Source organism: Panthera tigris, chromosome B3, assembly GCF_018350195.1.
Source record: "Panthera tigris isolate Pti1 chromosome B3, P.tigris_Pti1_mat1.1, whole genome shotgun sequence".
NCBI lineage: Eukaryota > Metazoa > Chordata > Mammalia > Carnivora > Felidae > Panthera > Panthera tigris.
In genome coordinates, this window is record NC_056665.1 from 45,325,445 (window position 1) to 45,344,958 (window position 19,514).

At 43.4% G+C, this 19,514-nt stretch overlaps 1 protein-coding gene across 1 annotated transcript in view; it reads left to right on the forward strand.

Moving 5' to 3' along the window:
- The first annotated feature begins 3,802 nt into the window (after positions 1–3,802).
- The window catches only part of MYO1E (myosin IE), a 211,567-nt gene continuing 195,855 nt past the window's right edge, over positions 3,803–19,514 (forward strand). Inside the window, exon 1 of the mRNA XM_042988744.1 lies at positions 3,803–4,202. Within this exon, the coding sequence (XP_042844678.1) occupies positions 4,200–4,202 (3 nt within the window). The 5' untranslated portion in view covers positions 3,803–4,199. The remainder of the gene's footprint in view (positions 4,203–19,514) is intronic.

Consider the following 19,514-nt stretch of genomic DNA (forward strand, 5'->3'; position numbering starts at 1 on the left):
TCTGGTATCTATGCACACATCTGAAGTTCCCACTTTCCTCATGGCAAATTTCTGGATCTCTTTGGGTACCCAAGGAGCACACTTCCATGGATGCACTTGTAAACGGTGATGGCGTCCTCTCTGGTCACTACCTTGTTGGTGGCATCATGGCTCTTCTTTTTCTTGCCACTCTTCTTTGTGGGAGCTGGTCTGTGGCCCAGGTTGCAAAGCTCAGCTTAGCTTCTTAATTGCAAATGAAGTTAATAGGGTTGTATGGAAGATTAGATATTATACGGTAAGCATTTAGCTCATAGCTGATACCTACTGAACCTAATAAATGCCTGTGACGGTAGAAGCAGTGATTGCCCAGAACATTCCACATTGATGTGACACAAGTCTCTGTTTCACTAGTGCTTTGTCAAAGATTTCTGGCCTAATTTTCCCATCAACAAATTTTTCTTTAATTGTATTGCTGCGAATACAGTTTGATGTTAGGGTTCTGACATGGAAACTAGTTTCGTTGCCTTCTATTATCTTCTTATTGTTTTCCAAAATGAATAAGCAGTGATTTTTTTTCCACTGAGATTTTTTCTTTGTTCCTTTTCATTCAAGTCCAGATAAAACTGCATTTTTAATCATGCCCATGGATGTGTAGTCTCATCTGACTAGCTCCATCATGTGTCTATAATGAGTTTTACAATTTTAAAAGTTGTTTTCATTTCATTGCTACTATGACCTCGAATAACGATGACTATCTGGTAATATATTGGTGAGCCCTCTTAAAAATAGGTGTAAATCCAGAAAACTGGAAAACTTCATAAAGTGAGGATTTTTTGGGGGGGTGAGATTTGGTCCCAGATTCAGGGTGATCATAATCTATCATTCAAACTATCAGGGTGTTTTGGGAATGCAAGAGGGGTGCAATTAATAATTTCACTGAGATAAAAGCATAAACCAGGACTCTCCCAGGTAAACCAGGGCAGAAGACTGACAAGCCCAAACTGACAACGTATCTTCCTGAGATGAGTATGGGGCAGGGCAGGGCTTGAAGGATTCTTCGTGAAATTATAGGATCCCTATCACGTGCTCATACTCTATATTCTATGTTTGAGCTGTGCGTTAGTGGGTTCTGCTTTGAGAATCCAAGCTCTGCCCTTAGAGGATCAGACTCCATTCAAATCCTTATATCTCAAGAAAAACGCAACGACAAAGTCAAAGACCCAGAAAGGCATAACAAATATGATCAAGAGCTGTGGGTCTTCATGTTTTGGCAGTTATGGCATCTTTGAGAATTTGGGATGAAAGCTATTAACTCTCTGAAGAAAAAGGCACGTGCAAAAGCCCCCATGATTTTGGCATTACAACTCAGAGGGCCACGATCTGTGTGATCGCACCCAGGGACCCAGAAATGAATCCCTAAGCTAGAACACATGGTATAGGTGGCAGGGAAAAGGAACCAATATTTCTTGGCCATCTTTACACATATTTCATTTCATACTCACATCAACCTATTTTCTAGATAAGGAAGCTAAAGCTCAGAGAAATCAAGATCTCACAGCTAGTTAGATGTCAAAGCCAGACTTCAAATTCAGCTTCATGTGTCACTAAATCTTATAATCTAAGTACTGCTTAGATATAAAAATTAATACATATATTTATACTTCATTCTGGAAAATAATTATACTGCAAAATATAGTTACAAAATGAACACAAGCATTTATCTCCATTTGAGTCGCACCTATTGGAATTAACACTTGAAACCGGAAAGAGGTGATGAGGGACAATAAAAATAAGTATTAAAAAAAAAACAACCTCAAATGTTAATATAATCAACAATTAGTGTCAAGATAGTTATAGATGAATCCAAGATTGATAAGTTGTTGATGAATTATTAAAAGATTTTTCAGTGTCTCATTGTATCCCTGGTTTAACCTTGGGGAAAACAACTACATCTTTGTCTGTATCCCGTGAAGCCCAAGTCAATCCGTGGATGGGATGGTGGCTTAGGCAACGTGTCATTTCCAACATAAGTAGTGTTTCTTGTATCACTGATAAACTCCAATATTCCCTTTGGTAACCTCTGTTCATTAATTCCTAAAATACCTGATCATATTCTGTCATGCCCCTGAAACATCGGATCTGTTTCTCTGAGAATTTGGTGGAAGATGTCTTGCTGTTTCCTTTCCAGTTCATGCTATAGATTGCTGCCATATGACTTCTCTACCCTAAACCATAGCTCCAGATATGGCAGTTCCTTGCACAAAAATACTGCCACTTCTCATTATATTTATACCTTTCCCATAAGTATCTTCTGTCTTCCTCCTTCTAAAATTGTAAGCTTGGTGAGGGCAGAAAGCAGTGTACTTACAGTTGACCTATAGTAGGCATTCAATTATATCTATTGTCTCACTGTGTGGATGATTACTACAAGAATTTAGTCAATTTGATTTTCTTTCCATTTTTCAAAAGGAGATACAATTTACATTTCCTTCTAAAACATACAATTTAGTGGCTTTCAGTATATTCACAAAGTTGTGCAACCATCACACTAATTACTATCTAATTCCAGAATATTTTCATCAGCCCAATAAGAAAGTGCATACCCATTAATAAATTACTCCCCCCACCCTTCACCTGGGTTCTGGCCATCAATAATTTGCTTTCCCCTATAGATTTCCCCATTATTTACTTGTATGTAAATGGAATCATATGATATGTAGTCTTTGTGCCTAGCTTCTTTCGCTTAATATGTTTTCAAGGTTCATCCATGTTGTGGCACACGTCAGCATTTCCCTCCTTTTTAAAGGCTGAATAGTATCCCATTGCGTGAATATACCACATTTTGTGTACCTGTTCTAGACAAGATCATTTTTAACATCCATACAACTCTAGGATCCTATACATATGTGAAGGGCCACCGCCAAAATTCATAAGTAAATCACAATAAATCATTATGCTTCATACTTTCTCCAGGCCCTTAAGTTTTCAAATCTTACCTACCATAGATTCCTGGCAGGATAATCCTGTTGTAACCAAGTTTACTTGCTGAACTCTTAAGAAACAATAAAACCAGAGCCCCTGCCTTTATTTCTGGATTCTCCCCCCACCTCCAATCTCAGCCTCACTGCCCACCCCAGTCTTGAAAGCCCACACTCTGAAATAATATACGTGTGCCGTGACGGTTTTACTAATTGTTCTCAACAGACAGGGTTCACAGAGGTTGGAGAGTGCTTTCTTCCCAGTTATTTCTCCCGTCTCTCTGCTCGCTGCAGTGCAACTTCTCCACCACCCAAAAGTCCAAAAGAAAAAAAAAGAAAAAAGAAAAAAAAAAGCCTTCCTTTGTTTTCCAAGGAAATTCAGGTAAAAGGAGGGGTAGGGGAAACGATATTTTTGACTTTCCTCACAATCCAGACGTTGGAAAGAAAAAGGATTTCCTTTGGGTTGCTGCCACGACTCTGATCTTTGATGCTGATAAAATATTTCCTTCTTAAAAAAAAAAGTTATGGGAAAATCATACCACTTCAGCTTGGAAGCCACACCTACTGTAACTTACGCGTTTAAAAAAAAAAAAAAAAAAATGAGAGGCTTACCTCTCTTTCAGGGAGGGTTTTGTTCCCAACAGTTCAGGTCTTGCACTGCGGAGCGAGCCGGGTCAGCAGCGCTCTTTGGAGGCTAGCGTGGAGAACTACAGGATCCAGAGGTCTTTGGAAACTCCAGCAGCTCCAAGCTTGTTGGCTACCACGGTTTCCCTGAGGAGTGACGCTGTGAAAACAAACCCTGATTGGTCAGGCCTGAGCTGAATTCTCCATTTATGGACAGATTGCCCAGCCCGAGCCGAGGCTCTGCCGGAGGAGTACAGAGTTAGTGGCCGAAGAAAGAAGAGCGAGGCTGGGCAGCCAGGCAGACGCGCGGAGAGCATCGGGCTCACCTAGGCAGGGGGGGGGGGGGGGGCGCGAGCGCCTGGTCTGAGTGGACCCCTGCCCTCTGCAGCATGCGCCCCGCCTGCTGAGTCTCCTCCTTCTCGCCCTCACCTAGCGCCACCGATCCCGCCTGGATGGAGTCCCCCCAGGGTTCCCATTGGCTCCTGTGAGTGCTTGGGTGTCGAGAGCCCGTTTTTGGCGAAGGGGACCAACTTTTGAAGTTCTCCCAGGAGCCTGCGTTCCAGCCCCAGCTCCCCGGCAGCCGGCGCCGGCAGAGGCGCGACCGCGGCGCGAGTCACCATGGTGAGTTGGCCGCACGGCGTCCCGGGACCGCCTGACCCTGGGACCGGGCAGGAAGCGTCGGCGCGGGGCACCCACCTTGGGCGCGCAGCCGAGGCCAGGGGTGGAGAAGGTGGACGCGGGAGTCGGCACGTCGCGAGCTCTGATTGCCTGCTGCTTTCCGTAAACCCTGGCTGGGGGAGAGGGAGCGAGGGGCCAAGGAAAACTTTCTTTCAAGCCGCTTTGGGCGCCGCGAAACTTTTTGTGGCCGGGTTGCTATGGCTGCCAGCTGTCGGAAGCCAGCATGGGGGCAGCTCTGCGCTCGGGGGCACGGCCCTCGGAGGGGACCCCTCTCTTTCCGCGGGGACCGTGGGGGCAGCGTCGGTGGCCCCGCGGTCCTGCCCGCGGCGGCGGGGAGCGCGGCACCGAGGCGCAGGAGCCGGCTCGCCGCGCCCCCTCCCCTGCGCGCGCCCCGCGCCCCCCTCCCCGCCGGCGGGCACGGGCGCCGGCCGCCTCCCCGCCTCGCCGCCTCTCCGCCCCCCGCGCCGCCAGCAGCTGTCCCGCCTGGCAGTCACACGCCGGCGGGGGCGGCGCGGGCCGCACAAAGGCCGGCGGGGGCGCCAGGTAGGGCGAGCACCTGGCGCTGGGCGGGCGGCTGAGAGCGAAAGTGACCGGGCGCAGCCGGCAGCCTCGCGGCTGGTTGGGTCTCCGCGCCCGCGAGGCCGAGTAAACACCCCCACCCCCCACCCCTTCCCCGAGGGCGAGGTGACTGGCGCTTTTCGGGTGTACCGCGAACGGGTCGCACGGGAGGAAGTCGAGTGTTTTGTTCTTTTTCCGTTGGCACTTTGGGAATACAGGGAAGTGGCTGACTTTTTCTCACTCGGCTCTGACTTTCCCCCTACCCGCCCCCCAGCAACCCACTCCGCTCCATTAACCTGAGCCGCATCCCCCTGGGTTTGGGTATGGTGTTCGTTTCTATCCGAAGCACAAAGGCAAGGACTCGATTTTGAAGAGATTGACAGTCCATCCGAGAAAGAAAGAAAAAAAAAAAAAGTGCTACTACGAGGCTTCATAGTTTCCACACTTGCTTCTTTTCAAAGAACCCTGCCTGGGTGGATGACCTGATCCTCTTCTGGTTTGTTTTGTTAAGTTTTAATGACTGTGAATGGGGAGCTAAGTCAAAATGGTAACTGGTACAGCGCTGATTTAAAAATCTATCCCGCAAGACCAGCCTGAGAAATGGGGCCAAGGCCCATGCGAACCTGTATACAAAACTCAAAAGCAACTCTAAGACCCAGTGAGTGCTGTGTTTATTCAAAAGAATGCTTAAAAACAAAACAGTCTTTAAAAGGGCATCTTTGACAGAAGCTTTTTCTTTTTACGTAGTCCAGAGTTGTGTCACCTCTGCCCCTCCCTAAGAGGACACTTGATCTGTAAATAAATTTCCTCTTTAAGTTTCAGGGTTTAAGGAGTCAGTCTGCTCCACGTTATTTTTGGAGCCCCTGTAAGAGAACCATTTACTTACACTGATGTGTGGTGGGTGGATGAGCTACCTAATTGGGCCACTACCTAATCAGCCTCTTGGATTTCAGCAATGTGATAGTCCTGGTACTTTAGAACTGCTATAATTATTTTCCATGGCTCAATATTTCTAAAAACAAAACAAAATCAATATGTTTATGTCAAGAGCTTAAAGAAACTTACTGAATTCAAATACTTGAGCGCTACCTTGAGAAAGTTAACTTTGCCTCAGTGAATTCATTTTTCATGCCGGACACACTGCAAAAGTAGTCTCTGATGCCTGTTCTGGAGACCTGGGAAATAACGTGCTCAGTTCGGCCACATTGCTTTTGAAGTAGATGGTTGATCGAATGGATGCGGAGGAGGCATGTTCTAAGGAAGAGAATTGTTTCCAGAGTTGCATAGTATGTCTGTCGGAGGACAGGGTGTGACTTACCTATTGATGGGTTCCCTGCCAGCGGCACAGATGGTGGTGTTGTGGCCAGCCAGGCGGCTATCAGTGCATCAGAAAAAAGTTAAAGCAGCTGCTGCCCTGAAACAGGACATGCGCCATTGCTCCGTCTACTAGAGGTAGAGTAACGTGGCCAAAATTAAATGAATCATTTCTTCAGTGGGTTGAGAAATTGTTCATTAGCTAGGTGAAGTTGTCTTAGGGCATCCCCCATCCTAAGTCGTCGGCAACCTCAGTTAGAATGTTTACTGTTGATATATGACCCTTTCAAGCCAAATGAGGCTTCATTTTGTGTTTCATTCACATCTGTGTGGGTCTGCCCAGCTGCATCCTTCAGCTGCTTAGAACAGGAAGAGAAGGGGCATTGCCTTCAGTGGGTGTGGCTGAGGGTTAGCATGGAGAAGAGACTCTGTGGGGCCCTTGGCTGGGCTGTAGGGAGAGCTGCTGTATTGTTGTGTGTTTGCCTGTTTGTGTGTGTGATCCCTTAGGAAGTCTGGTAGCACACGAGGAAGACTCTCAACCTGTCCCTAAGGCCCTGCCAAGACTCATTCAGTTGTGACTCATGAGGAAGATTGTCATTTTCTGATTCATGAGCACAATGTCCAGTGTAGAGTTCACCTCCTATCTTTTTCCTGAAAGCTCACTTTGGGACACTTTTCTCCATCTTTGGAGAAGCAACAACTATGTTTGGAGACTTGACGAACTGAAAAAAAAAAAAAATCTCTGCATGTCTTTATAATTTAGTGCACCTTGGTTAGGATGGACCCACAATCTCCTTTGACTTTGATTAATAATCATAGCCTACTAAGATTTCCCTTGTCGAATTTGGCTTTATCGTCTACAAAGGGAGTTCTGTTTTAGTGGGCATGACAGCTTGGACTGTCCAATGGACTGGAACCCATGTCTGTAGCTCTGCTATCTATATATGTCAGGTGCAGAAATTATTATTCATAGGGCTTCTCTGACTTAAATATACTGAACTATTTGAGTAAATCTGAATTGGCCATCACCTCAGACGATGGTCAGGATACGCCCCTTTCCCTCACTAGCATATTATTTGTGAGTAAATACAGATGTTATTTGTAAAAAATACACAGGAATAGACTTATGTACTTAGAAATCTGTCAGACAGCTGACTACGAGGTAGGTAAGTTCCTTTGGGTGAAGGCATGGCACGTATTTAGAAAGTCTGGAATCCATTTCAAGTATGTTTTCTGGGAAGGTAACCTAGTCCACTCCCACTGATTAGTTTATCAGATTGCTAATAGTTTCCTGGCCAAAACGACATAGTACAAAGCCAAACCAAAACAAAAATGGGTTGAAGCACAGAAAAGTTTTGATGGAGGCAGAGGGGTTAGGGAAGGATATGGAATTCAGGACATTATCTAGGGGCCAGCTTGGGTTGGCCAGCCTCATGGGGAACGTTTGGTCGGCCCAGGGCACAAAGAGAAAGCCCATGGAGCAGCAGATAGAAAGGGATGGAGAAGTGGAGGAAGCAGACAGTAGCAGAAGGAGTGAAAGTCGCCTCCTTCACACTCCTGCAGGGGATTTCAGCTTTGTCCGTGGTTGCAAACTCCAATGTCTGCAAAGGCCAGGATGCATACAATTTTTCATGGGGTGAGGCTGTCCTCTAGAGAGTAAATATACCCCTCTAAAGAAGCACCATTACTTGACCTTAGGCCATGGTTCGTGACAACTACCACATTACCATGGTTACATTGATCCTATTACATATTTCAAGGGAAGCTGGAAATCCAAATTTTTGTGCCAGACCGGTTAATTCTTAAAAGTGTTCTGATCATTGCTGCAAGGCCAAACACCTGCAGGTCAGCTGTTTGTAGCCACTCTATTGTAAATCTCAAAGTGGTGTCCCTGAGAACCACATGCTTTCTTCCATTCGCTCACCAGCAGGAATGTCTCAACTTTAACCATATACCAGTAATGGTGTTTCACTGATACATCCACACCTTCCCACTGGGTTTCCTTTAAGAGAGGGAGTTCCCTGGTATTTTCAGCCTATGGAATCACCAGGCTATTAACAAGGAAAATCTGCATCCAAATTTGGAGCAATCTAAACACCAGTGTAGATGTGTAAGTTGTATGAGTGGTGAGGCTGTGAACTGAACTTCTCTTTCTTAACCCATCACACCTGCCTCTCCACCCCCCCCCCCGCCCCCACCTCTTCTGGGGAAAATCCCCCCCCCAACCCCTTTATTGCATGCTAGACCTCTTTTATTACTCTTTTAGTTGAATCTCCTGGATTTGAGGTCTGTCTCAGGAGTTACCTTTGGGCCTAGATAATGAGCATTTTGGTAAATATTGACTTGGGATATGACTTTTTGCTCCTGTACTCAGTGTTAATGTCATGAGCTCATGTGAGACTAAATGAAAGAGAGAACATGTAATACTTTGCATTTCCTAATGAGAAACGATTGGGTCTCATTACTTGGTCAGAACTTGTGACAGCTATTTTCATTGGGTTCAAAAAGCAGAAATAGTTTGAAACCTGTATACCAATGCAAAGTATTATAAGCTTCATTATGGAATATATAGAAATTATGTACAGTCATGATTTTCCAAGCCTGAGTCATCTACTATTTTTTTTTCACAAAGATGCAGCAATTGTGTTTTCATCAATATGTTATTAAAATGATGAGGTTTTGATATTTTTATTATTTTTTTACCTTGCTGGGACTTAATATTTACAGAGCAATAAGGGGTTAAAGGTTAAATGCCAAAGGTACTAAAAATAAACATCTTGGCCTTACAAGCACATTCTGTAATAATGGTAAACAAATTGTGTCTTGAATTTCAGCTTCACAGTTTATTTTGGCAGAGACAAAAGGTTTTTGGGCATCGTAGCAAGGTATTTTTTTTAACCTATCTTTATGACAGCCACACTTGAGCAAAATAGAACTGTAAGAGTGCTCCCTAAAATCGAGGGATTGGCTTTGACCAGCCCTGGAACTTTGCACTGTACGTCCCAGGGAAGTCAGCCCGCCCTTCTGAGTTGCCACCAGGGAACAATGTCACTGAAGTACGAAGCACCTCTGAGTGGCCACTTAAGAAAATCTGTTTGTTTTTTTTACTTCTTTTTTGACCTAAAACTTTAGTGTTCAGCTTGATCGCCCATCTTATTCATACCAAGTCCCTCTCCACTGTTTCCAGAAGTTACATTCTGCCCTAAAGAAGAAATTGGCCCTTCTGAAGATGTGAAATATCATACGATAGGCTTTGGAGGACAAAGGGGAGGTGGCTTTTTCCAGGAATAAATACAAGAAACTGCTCTGAAGGGGGCCATGGTCTCTCCCCTGTTTTGAGTTCTGATGTGTTTGTTAAAAGTTCATTCATGGGACTTATAGTGATATGCTACATTGTAGAAAGTAAAACATACTACATTGTAGAATGCCCAGAAGAGATTTAAAAATTCTATCCTAGGGGCACCTGGCTGGCTGGGTCCCTGGAACATATGACTCTTGATCTCCAGGTTATGAGTTCAAGCCCCATGTTGGGTGTAGAGGTTACTAAAAAAAAAAAAAAAAAAAAAAAAATCTTCTATCCTAAATCCTTTTGCTGGATTTCACAGAAAAGTGTAGATGGGTTGACTTCTGAAGCCTCAGAAGTAGGATTTGACTGACCTGGTGCCAGGATTCATTTTCTGATCCCAATCAAATAAGGCTTTTCCCACCAAACCATAGTGTTGGATTAGGGTCTGTTTCCTTAGAGTCTAGACGTGACCGGGTAGTTTTCTTTCTTTCCTTCAGAAAAGCCTACTTGGAGGTGGAAGGTCATTTATTTTTGATTTATTACTGTTTCAATTTTTGAAATAAATTTGGAGGATTCACCTGTAATGTCACTACCCTAATAGTAATTATTTTCATGCTTTTGGGTTCCCTTCTAATCTGTCCAAATGCACACCCTTTTTATGTAGTTGTAATTATGGGCTAAATGTACAATTTGGGCTCTTGTATTTTTCCACCTATTTTATAAAACCTTTTCCTGGTAAGCATATTTATCACTTTTCGGTGGTGGTATAGTAATTCCATGTAACCTGCTTACCCAGCCTGTCATAACTGTGCAGAGACTTTGCCTCTAGAGCTACGTACCAGGGAGACCCTCCCTGTCATTAATGAGCTGCTCAACTTCCTGTTGCTTTTGAGACATGTAGACCCCTCTCTAGTGCAGAATGTGAAGCAACACAGGCAGGCTTGGGGGACACTCCAAACTCCTAAGTCCTGCTATGGGTGTTCTCCCTAGTTTATGGCATTGGCACTCAAATGTGTAACACCAGTGGGTGCTCAGGCTTCTGACTGTAACTTGACAAGTATGAATGGTCTTATCAGAGAACGCAGGTAGTTGGAGGTGGGGAGCTTTGAACCCTAAAGTGGAAAAGACAATAGCAGTTACGAAAGACGTTATAGCATACATGCTTATTACTAGGTAGGAATCCTTAACCAAATATGACGGCAACCATTGGGAAATCAAAGATGAATTAAGCACCGCCTCTGGGAGGAGCTCATGTCTAATGGAGGAATGGTAACAAACAGCTTTCCTATAGGTGAGTTCACTTCTTCCTGCACCAATGATGGTTTTTGTTGCCATTTTATAGGTAAGAAACCAAAGTGTAACAAGGGAAAGAGAACTGTTCAGGGGGCATACAACTTGTGTGTAAGGAAGCAGGTCTTTTAACTTTATGCTCTTTCACAAGCAATTGAATACATGATTTCTAATTTGAAGTTTCTGAATCCAAGCATCCGTATATCGCTTAATCATTTCACCTACTTTTGAAGGAAGACAAGGTTGATTAAAAAATAATCTGTTTTAGTTAATTTTACTCAATAGTGCCAGGGTGGGATAATTTAGACCTAAGAACGTTGTCTGTCATGGGTAGTAAGGATCTTGGCTTTAATTTCCTTGTTTTGGGGACTTTGCATATCATCAAGTTTGGGTACTGGGTGATATCACACTGGGAATAAGGGTAAAATAAAAGTCATGCTAGAAAATGCTCTGATCTCAATTAGGTTAAAAAAGTAGAAAATAAGGGAAACAAGATAACCACAAGAAACCTAGCCCATTAGTCCTCCTACATGAAAGAAAACAAATAAAAAATTAGGACCACATCGTTAGTGGCTTAGTAATTTAATCAGCGTGACCAGCATTTGATGTCGACAGCAACTTAGCATAGTATTTTTTGGTAACAGAATGATGTAGACATTGTCATTGTCTGATTGTAGGAATTTTCAGCAACAACAACAAAAATAAGGTTGCTTTTAGTGCCCCAAGTAGATGCAGACCTTTGTTATAGAAAATTTTGAATTTAAATGCAGAAGCATCTATTAAGCTATTTTAGAGTATGAATAAAGATGGCTTCCTCAAGACTCGGGAACGCTTGAATACAGAAATATGTCTACAAAATCATAACAATTCAACTTACCCCCATCAGCTTGTCAAACGGAGACTCCTCTTATTTGGGGGGTATCCTGAGGTCCTCTGAAAATATGTTGGAATCTATCGACCTGTGTCCCAACAGTGTTTGTAATAGTAAAAACAAAAACGAACCAGAACAATCTAAATGTCTGTTAGTAGAGAAATGCATAAATACACGCAACTTATTGGTAACCAAGTATCAGTATGGATAGATCTCACAAAAGTAGTGTTTGGTGAAGAAGCAAGTTGTAGAAAGATACATATAATAAAAACTAAGAAAAATTAAAAAAAAAACTATACACAGTATATTGTTTGGGGATATGTATTCATACATATATATTTATGCATATATTCTTTTAAAAATACAAATCAGTGGACTGGAAAGTTACCAAATTGAATCTGCTAAAGAGGGAAGGAGGGGCAGGCCTGGCTGGGTCAGTTGGTGGAGCGTCCGACTCTTGATCCCAAGGTTGTGAGTTTGAGCCTCACCTTTGGCTTAGAGATCAGTTAAAAAAATAAATAAATAAGAGGCATGGAGAAAAGGGAGAAGACTGGGGTCAGTTGACTAATTTTAACACTTGGTAGTGTTTCATTTACTTTATAGATTAGAAAATCCAAAGCAAATATAATAAAATAGTATCATTAATTCTGGCCAGTGTGTGTACATACATATTTATTTTATTCTCCATACTTTTAACATCTTTTTCCAATTAAGAAGAAAAAACACATAAACAGACAATTCTTCATGTAATCTTAGGAAGTTCATAAACCTCTGAAACCCATACGATTTCATTCCAAGGGTTATAGCAAACATTGTGTTGAGATGAATATTAAGGTGTATGGTCAGTTGTGGATCTTTGCCTGATTATTCTGATGACAGTTGACATACAATCAAATCATTAGTCTCAATGAGTGTTATGTAAAAGAGTCATTAGGGATTGCATCCCAGGATGTTCAGTGTATTAGTCACCTTTTCTTGCCCTATTGTGTCTGCTGGCTTTTAGTATAATAAACCACCCCAGACTTGGTGGTTTAAGTAATAAACGTTTATTATTTCTCATGATTTTGTGAATTGGCTGGGCAGTTGTGGGCTGGGTGGACTGGCTCCTCAGATCCCTGTGGTCAGCTGGTGGCTTGGCTAGGGATAGATGATCTGGGATGTCCTCACTCCCATGTCAGATAGCTGGCACAATTTCAGTTGGGGCAGTGGAGATGACTGACCAGAGTCAGTGTGGGAGCGGACTACCCGAGGGCCGAGCTACAGGTCCCCAGCCTCAACCTTTTCTTTCAGCTTGCGGTAATTGGGTGGATACCCTGAGGCAGGAATAGATTCAGTGGCAGCTTCCGTTTTTTCCTGGCTGACCCCTCTGAACCTCTGTGTTTGACAGAAGCCCCCATGTCTATTATACATCCACTGCTGTTTACCCAAAGCAATTCCCAAAGGAAATGGAATGGCAGTTCTTTTGCATTGTGGACACTCAGGATGATCTTCAAAATTGCTGTTTTTTTGTTGGAGAAAAAAGTAAAAGCAGAAACTAACAACCAGAAGAAAAGTAATTTTCTATCTGTTAAAGGGAGCTTTGTGAAAGTACCAAGTGTTTTACAAATAAGTCCAAACTGAGAGTGCAGTGAATCCTGCCAAACCAGACTGGGCTGGATGGCCTGTTGGACATGAGGGTGGAATAATCCTGTTGGGAACAGGTGGGGACAGTACTGCTCACTGCCTGATTCTGCCTTTCCAGCCAACCCTGAGCCATGATGTGGACAAAGCCTTTCTTCACACACACAAAAATACTTGTTTGTCTTGGTTGAAAGTCCTATCTTTTGGATTATTCCCCAAACAACCCCATGTCAATTCCATATTCTGTGAGCCACAGACTGTGCTATCTGTGGGCTCCTCAACAAGATGTGAATTGAGGACAAACTTAGCTTTAAACACAGTTCTCAAAAATGCGTTAACCCATGGGTCTTTCACTTTGACTTCCTCTCTTTCTCCCTCTCTCTTTTTAAATGGAAAAATTTGAACTACACAAATGGGGAGAAAACTTATTCCCCAGCTTCAACAGTTGACAATTCATGGCCCAGCTTGTTTTCTCTATTTTGTTAATGGGGTGTATCAATCACATTGATTAACTTGTTGACATTGAGCCATCCCTGAATCCCTGGAATAAATCCCAATTGATCTTGGTGTACGACCCTTTTGATGAATTATTGAATTTGGTTCGCTAGTATTTTGTTGAGGATTTTTGCATCTATGTTCACCAGGGATATTGGCCTGTCATTTTCTGGTAGTGTTCTTGTCTGGTTTTGGTATCAGGGTAATTCTGGTTTTGTAAAATGAGTTTGGAAGGGTTCTTTACTCTTCTTTTTTTGAGTTTGAGAATGAGCATTAATGCTTCTTTAAATATTTGGTAGAACTTACCAGTGAAGTCATCTGGTCCTAGACTTATCTTTGTTAGGATGTTTTTGATTACTTATTTAATCTCCTTACTAATAATTTATATTTTCTATTTCTTCCTGATTTGGTGTTGGTAAGTCGTAAATTTCTAGGAATTTATCTATTTCTTCTAGATTGTCTAACTTATTGGCATATAGTTGTTCCAATCCTTTCTGTATTCTCACCTTCCTTTGGTTTATTTGTTTATTTTTAAAATGTTTACTTATTTTGAGAGAGAAAGAGAGAGACAGACAGGGCATGAGCAGGGGAAGGGCAGAGAGGGAAACACAGAATCCAAAGCAGGCTCCAGGCTCTGAGCTCTCAGCACAGAGCCCGATGCAAGGTTCAAACTCATGAACCATGATGTCATGACCTGAGCTGAAGTCGGATGCTCAACCGACTGAGCCATCCAGGCACCCCTCCCTTGGTTTATTTTGGAACAAATCTTAGATGTCATTTTATCCTATCTCTGTATTAGGTTGGATTTTACATAAGCTAAACTCAGCTCTTGGCACTAACTACTCTTTTGGTCTCCCTTTGACTTTTAACAGTACAGACTGTTTTACAGAATAATGTAGACATCTCCAGTCACTGGGCAGTCTTCTTGATACTTGTCCTGGTCCCATATCTAGGTATACATTGTCTTGATATGTAGGACAGCAGTGGGTGCCCACTCTACATTCCTAGCCATACTCAGTCAGGCACTTCCTTTAGGTAGGATTGGTAGAACCAGCTTGTGGTTATTGGTCTCTTCATTCCTTCTTACACAAGCCTGCATCACGGTGATGGCTCTACAAATAATACTTGTTTCTTCCAATGATCAGATGCATTTAAATGTAGACTGTCAGGGTGCCTGGGTGGCTTAGTCAATTAAGTGTCCGACTTCAGCTCAGGTCATGATCTCACGGTTTGTGGGTTCCAGCCGTGCGTCAGGCTCTGTGCTGGCAGCTCTGAGCCTGGAACCTGCTTCTGATTCTGCGTCTCTCTCTCTCTCTCTCTCTCTGTCCCTCCCCTGCTCACACTCTGTCTCTCAAAAATAAATGTAAAAGTAAATAAATGTAGAATGTCAGGACAAGTAATATCCTGGAGACTACTTGGGGATTTCTATGAAGTTGTTTGCTAAAGTTTGTGTCTGTGTTCATATGTGCATTTTTTTCCAGGGAAGAAGATTCATAAATCCCCAAAGTGGTCCATGGCTTCCCCAGATGACCCTCGAGGGTCCAAAGAATTTAAATAGCCTGACCAAGGTCACTTGGCAAATTAATAGAAGAGGTGGCCTTAGAATTACAAGTCTTTTGACCCACAGTCCAGGGATCTTGGTCCTAAATCTGCTTTTACTAGAAAAGTTTAAAAATCAAACATAACAGGGGCACCTGGGTGGCTCAGTCGGTTGAATGTACGACTTCAGCTCAGGTCATGATCTCACGCTTTGTGAGTTTGAGCCCCACCTCAGGCTCTGTGCTGACAGCTCAGAGCCTGGAGCCTGCTTTGGATTCTCTGTCTCCCTCTCTTTCTGGCTCTCCCCTGCTCACACTGTATCTCTCTCTCAAAAAATAAATAAACATTAAAAAAAAATAATAAACAATAATTAAAAAAAAAAGAAAATCAAACTTAATAAAGCACTAGGGAGAAAGGAGGTGGAAAGTGGTAAGTTAAATTTTTTTGTAAGATTCCCATGGAACTAAACCAATTTAAGTTACCATTACCATTACCAATGAAGTAATGGTAGGTATTATCTGTTGGAAACTAACTTAATTTTTCAGAATAATAATAAAGCATGAAAACAGAGTCACAGTGTTGGCCTCGTATTTATTATGTTTTTAAATTCTCCATTGATCACAAAGAGAAGTCTGTACCTCTAGTACAGACTTCAAATATAAATCAAGGACCTAAGGTTTTGACTTTAAGTAAACAATTGAAAGCTCATTTTTTTCCTGGTAGGGATTTATTATTATTAATTATAAAATTAATGTTTATTAATTGAGGGTACATAATGAGAAGGAAATTACTGGACTCCAACCACTGGACTCTGTGCTCTGTGCTCTGTTTCTATCATCTAGGATTAAGGCTTGGGGTGTAGAAAAAAAAAAAAAAAAAGGAACTCGGATAGTCTCTTCCTTCTAGCTCTTTCTCTCCCCTGCCTCTAAGCCCTCCCTGCGTCCTCCATCTGTCTAACATCCTGTTCTTTCCTCCTAAGGTTCTTGCCCTTCTAGATGGGGGAGCGATGAGGAGGAGGGTTGGAGAATGCAGGAAACATAGTTTGCACTTGCTCAGAAGTGAGACACATAATTAAGTCCACCACAGGAAGGGCAACTCGCTCCTCCCACCTCGGTCGGATCCCTCTTTCTCATCCTGGGTGGAGCTTGCCTAGCACAGCCTCTCCAGTGACTGTGGAATGCCAATGTATCCAGCATTGTCTGGTCTACAGAGACAATAGACACTGTCATCATTGTTTGGGGCAATGAATCAGTCTTCAGTTTGCAGGAGCAGTTGTATGTAGGTGTCAGGTGGCAAAGGTGTATTTTATGTAATCTAAATATAAGATGTAGCTAACTGAAAGATTCCATCGGTTGCCGAGTCCTATGGATTCGACTTCTGCAGTGTGGCTTCAGTTTACCTTTTCGCTTTGCCTCTCACCTGGATCTCCTGGCCACGTCTAGCTACCCGCTGTGCCCCTTATGGGCAGATGTTTGGCTGTAGTCAATCCCCATGGTCTAATTCTCCTTTTAGGCCAGTCCTAATTCCACCTTCTTGAGTCTCAGAGTTGGAAGTTATCTTCAAAAAACCCATGGCTGTTGGTCTGCAGAGACTCCATGATTCGTTATACGTGTTTAATCTTCTCTTCTGGTCAGTTACTTTTCAGGGAGAGCCCTTGTTCGTCTTTCTACCCCACCTCATTTTGTGATTTGTCCTGCTAGGTATACAGTGCTATTTTTATTTTTATTTATTTATCTCTTAAAAAAATTGTTTAATGTTTATTTATATTTGAGAGAGAGAGACAGAGAGAGAGAGAGAGAGAGAGAGAGAGAGAGAGAGAGAGAGAGGCAGAACTTGAGCCGGGGAGGAGCAGAGTGATGTAGACAGAATCTGAAGCAGGCTCCAGGCTCTGAGCTGTGAGCTGTCAGCACAGAGCATGACGTGGGGCTCAAACCCATAAGCAGTGAGATCATGACCTGAGCTGAAGTTGGAAGCTTAACCTACTGAGCCACCCAGCCACCCCTATAGTTCTATTTTTAAACGTATTGGGGGAAAATCCTTGCGTTTCCTTCTGCAGTGTGTGACTACAGTCTTTAAAACACACCGGTTTTAAAGACTTGGTCTTTACTTGGAGTAGACAGAGGGCAGAACTGCCCACACAGTGCAGCACTCCCCAAGTCCACACCAGTAAACTGCTGCTCTTGGTGACTCAGCTAATGGAGTGAAACAGGGAGGGGTGAATCAGGGAAAGCGCCCCGTGATTCAAATGTCACCGGAGCCTTTGATTTTAGTGGGGATGATGCAGTTGTCTGATGTGGGTGTCACCCCTCACTTCATTCAGCTCGCCTCTGGAGGGAGAGAAGAAGAATAAAGATACTTAAAAGGGCACCTGAAAGCTGAGCCACTCATTCACCGAAGGCAGGAGAATCAGTCTGCCCACGGGTACCTGTCCTCACTCGCCAGCCAGCTATATAATGTTGAAACCAGGGCAGACACCCTTCCGCCCCTGCTGTTTCCGAATCTGTGAAGAAAGACAGCGCTCCCAGAAACTGGAATCTATTGTATCCATTGCCAGTGATCTTTGCTAGTATGGGGTTTCAGGAACAGGCAGAGATACAGATGGAAGAAGGGACTGAAAGAATTGAAAATGGGATTTTGAAGCAGACAGTATGCTTTTTTAATTGTGGTTTTGGAGGACAGGTTGACTTCAGATGTTTAAAATTCACAGGTAATCCAAATACTGGTAAATTCAGACTGTCCTCGTGAGATCTGTGTGCGGGACCTCCACACCTAACAGAGTGGGCAGATTTGTACTTTTTGAGCTTTTTGGAGTATGTTTTCCACACTCAGCTCCAGGTGGAAGGGATAAGGTATTCTAAGCTCTCCAGAGTGTGAAAGCAACGGCCTCCAAAGTGAGGCAGGAGGAAGCTGACGTCCAGGTGACTGGTGGAGTCTGGAAAGATACGTATGATCACCAGTTAGAACATTTTGAATGATATTTTGAGTGGCTTGTACACCAGACATGGCAGAGTTGAGACAGGCCAGGTCAGTTGGGGCCCTCCTGCCAACGGGAGGTTTGGAGTGATATTAATTCATTAAATATTTGTTTATTGTTCTCTCCTGCTAGGCTGTCAACTCCTTAAGGGGGATACAGTGTCACATTCGTTTTTGAGTTTCCATCACCTGGTGAAATGTCTGGCACGTGGTAGAATCAGCAACTTTGTGGAATTGAGCCCAACTGTTCCCCCACTAGACCAAAAATGCATGGAGAGCTGAAGACCTTTCACTGCAACTCTGCAGTGATGTTGTAGCCTGCAACAGAAGAGTGATTGATGAGAGCGGGTGGATTAACCTAGACAGTTAACTAACTGTAAACTGGAAATGTTTTTCAAAGATAAAAATAGCCCCCTCAGATAAATCCAGTAGAGCTTCCTTTTGAGTGTTCTTTTAATAGAACAGGATATTAGCAACTCTCGAGCTCAGCTCCTGGAAGGCAGAGACTGGAGGGAAGCTGGTGGGCTGGAATGGCTTCTGTATGGGACTCTCTCACTCTGTCGATTACAACCCTCCTACCGTTGAGACCAGGAGAGGTTCTGGGATTGCCCAAGGCCACACAACCAGTCCCAGCTTGTCCCCTCCAGGAGTAATGCTGCTCTTTCCAAGCAGACAAGGAAACAAAATTCACCCAGGCCCCCTGATGAAAGTTCCCAACTGCAGGGGCGCCTGGGTGGCTCAGTTGGTTAAGTGTCCAACTTCGGCTCCGGATGGGATCTTGCGTTTCATGGGTTCGAGCCCCACGTTGGGCTCTGTACTGACAGCTTGGAGTCTCGAGCCTGCTTCAGAATCTGTCTCTCCCCTCTCTCTGCCCCTTCCCTGCTCATGCTCGCTCTCTTTCTCTCTGTCTCTCAAAAACAAATAAACATTAAAAAAATTTTTTTTTAAAGTTCCCAACTGTAAAGGGAAGCATTCTCAATCAGGTGTAACCCGCGACCTCGCTCTCAGGCTTTTCACTGCTAGAGGTTGTGCCAGGCTGTGGCCTATCACTACCAGATAGGATAAGAAGGTTTTCCTCATTCAGCTATGTGGACCATCAGAATGTAAAATTACCTGACCAAGTTTAGATCTGTTCTGGTTTAAAGAGAATCCGCTGCCTTTGTTTTTCCTTAGCGAACTAACAACTCACCTGCCCAACTGGGATCTCAGTTTCCCCCTCTTCCCAAGGCCAGTTTGTCTCCAAAGAGACATGCTAATGGCTTAATTGTTTTGTTTATTCTGCTCCTCATAAATTCTGGTAGCTTCTTTT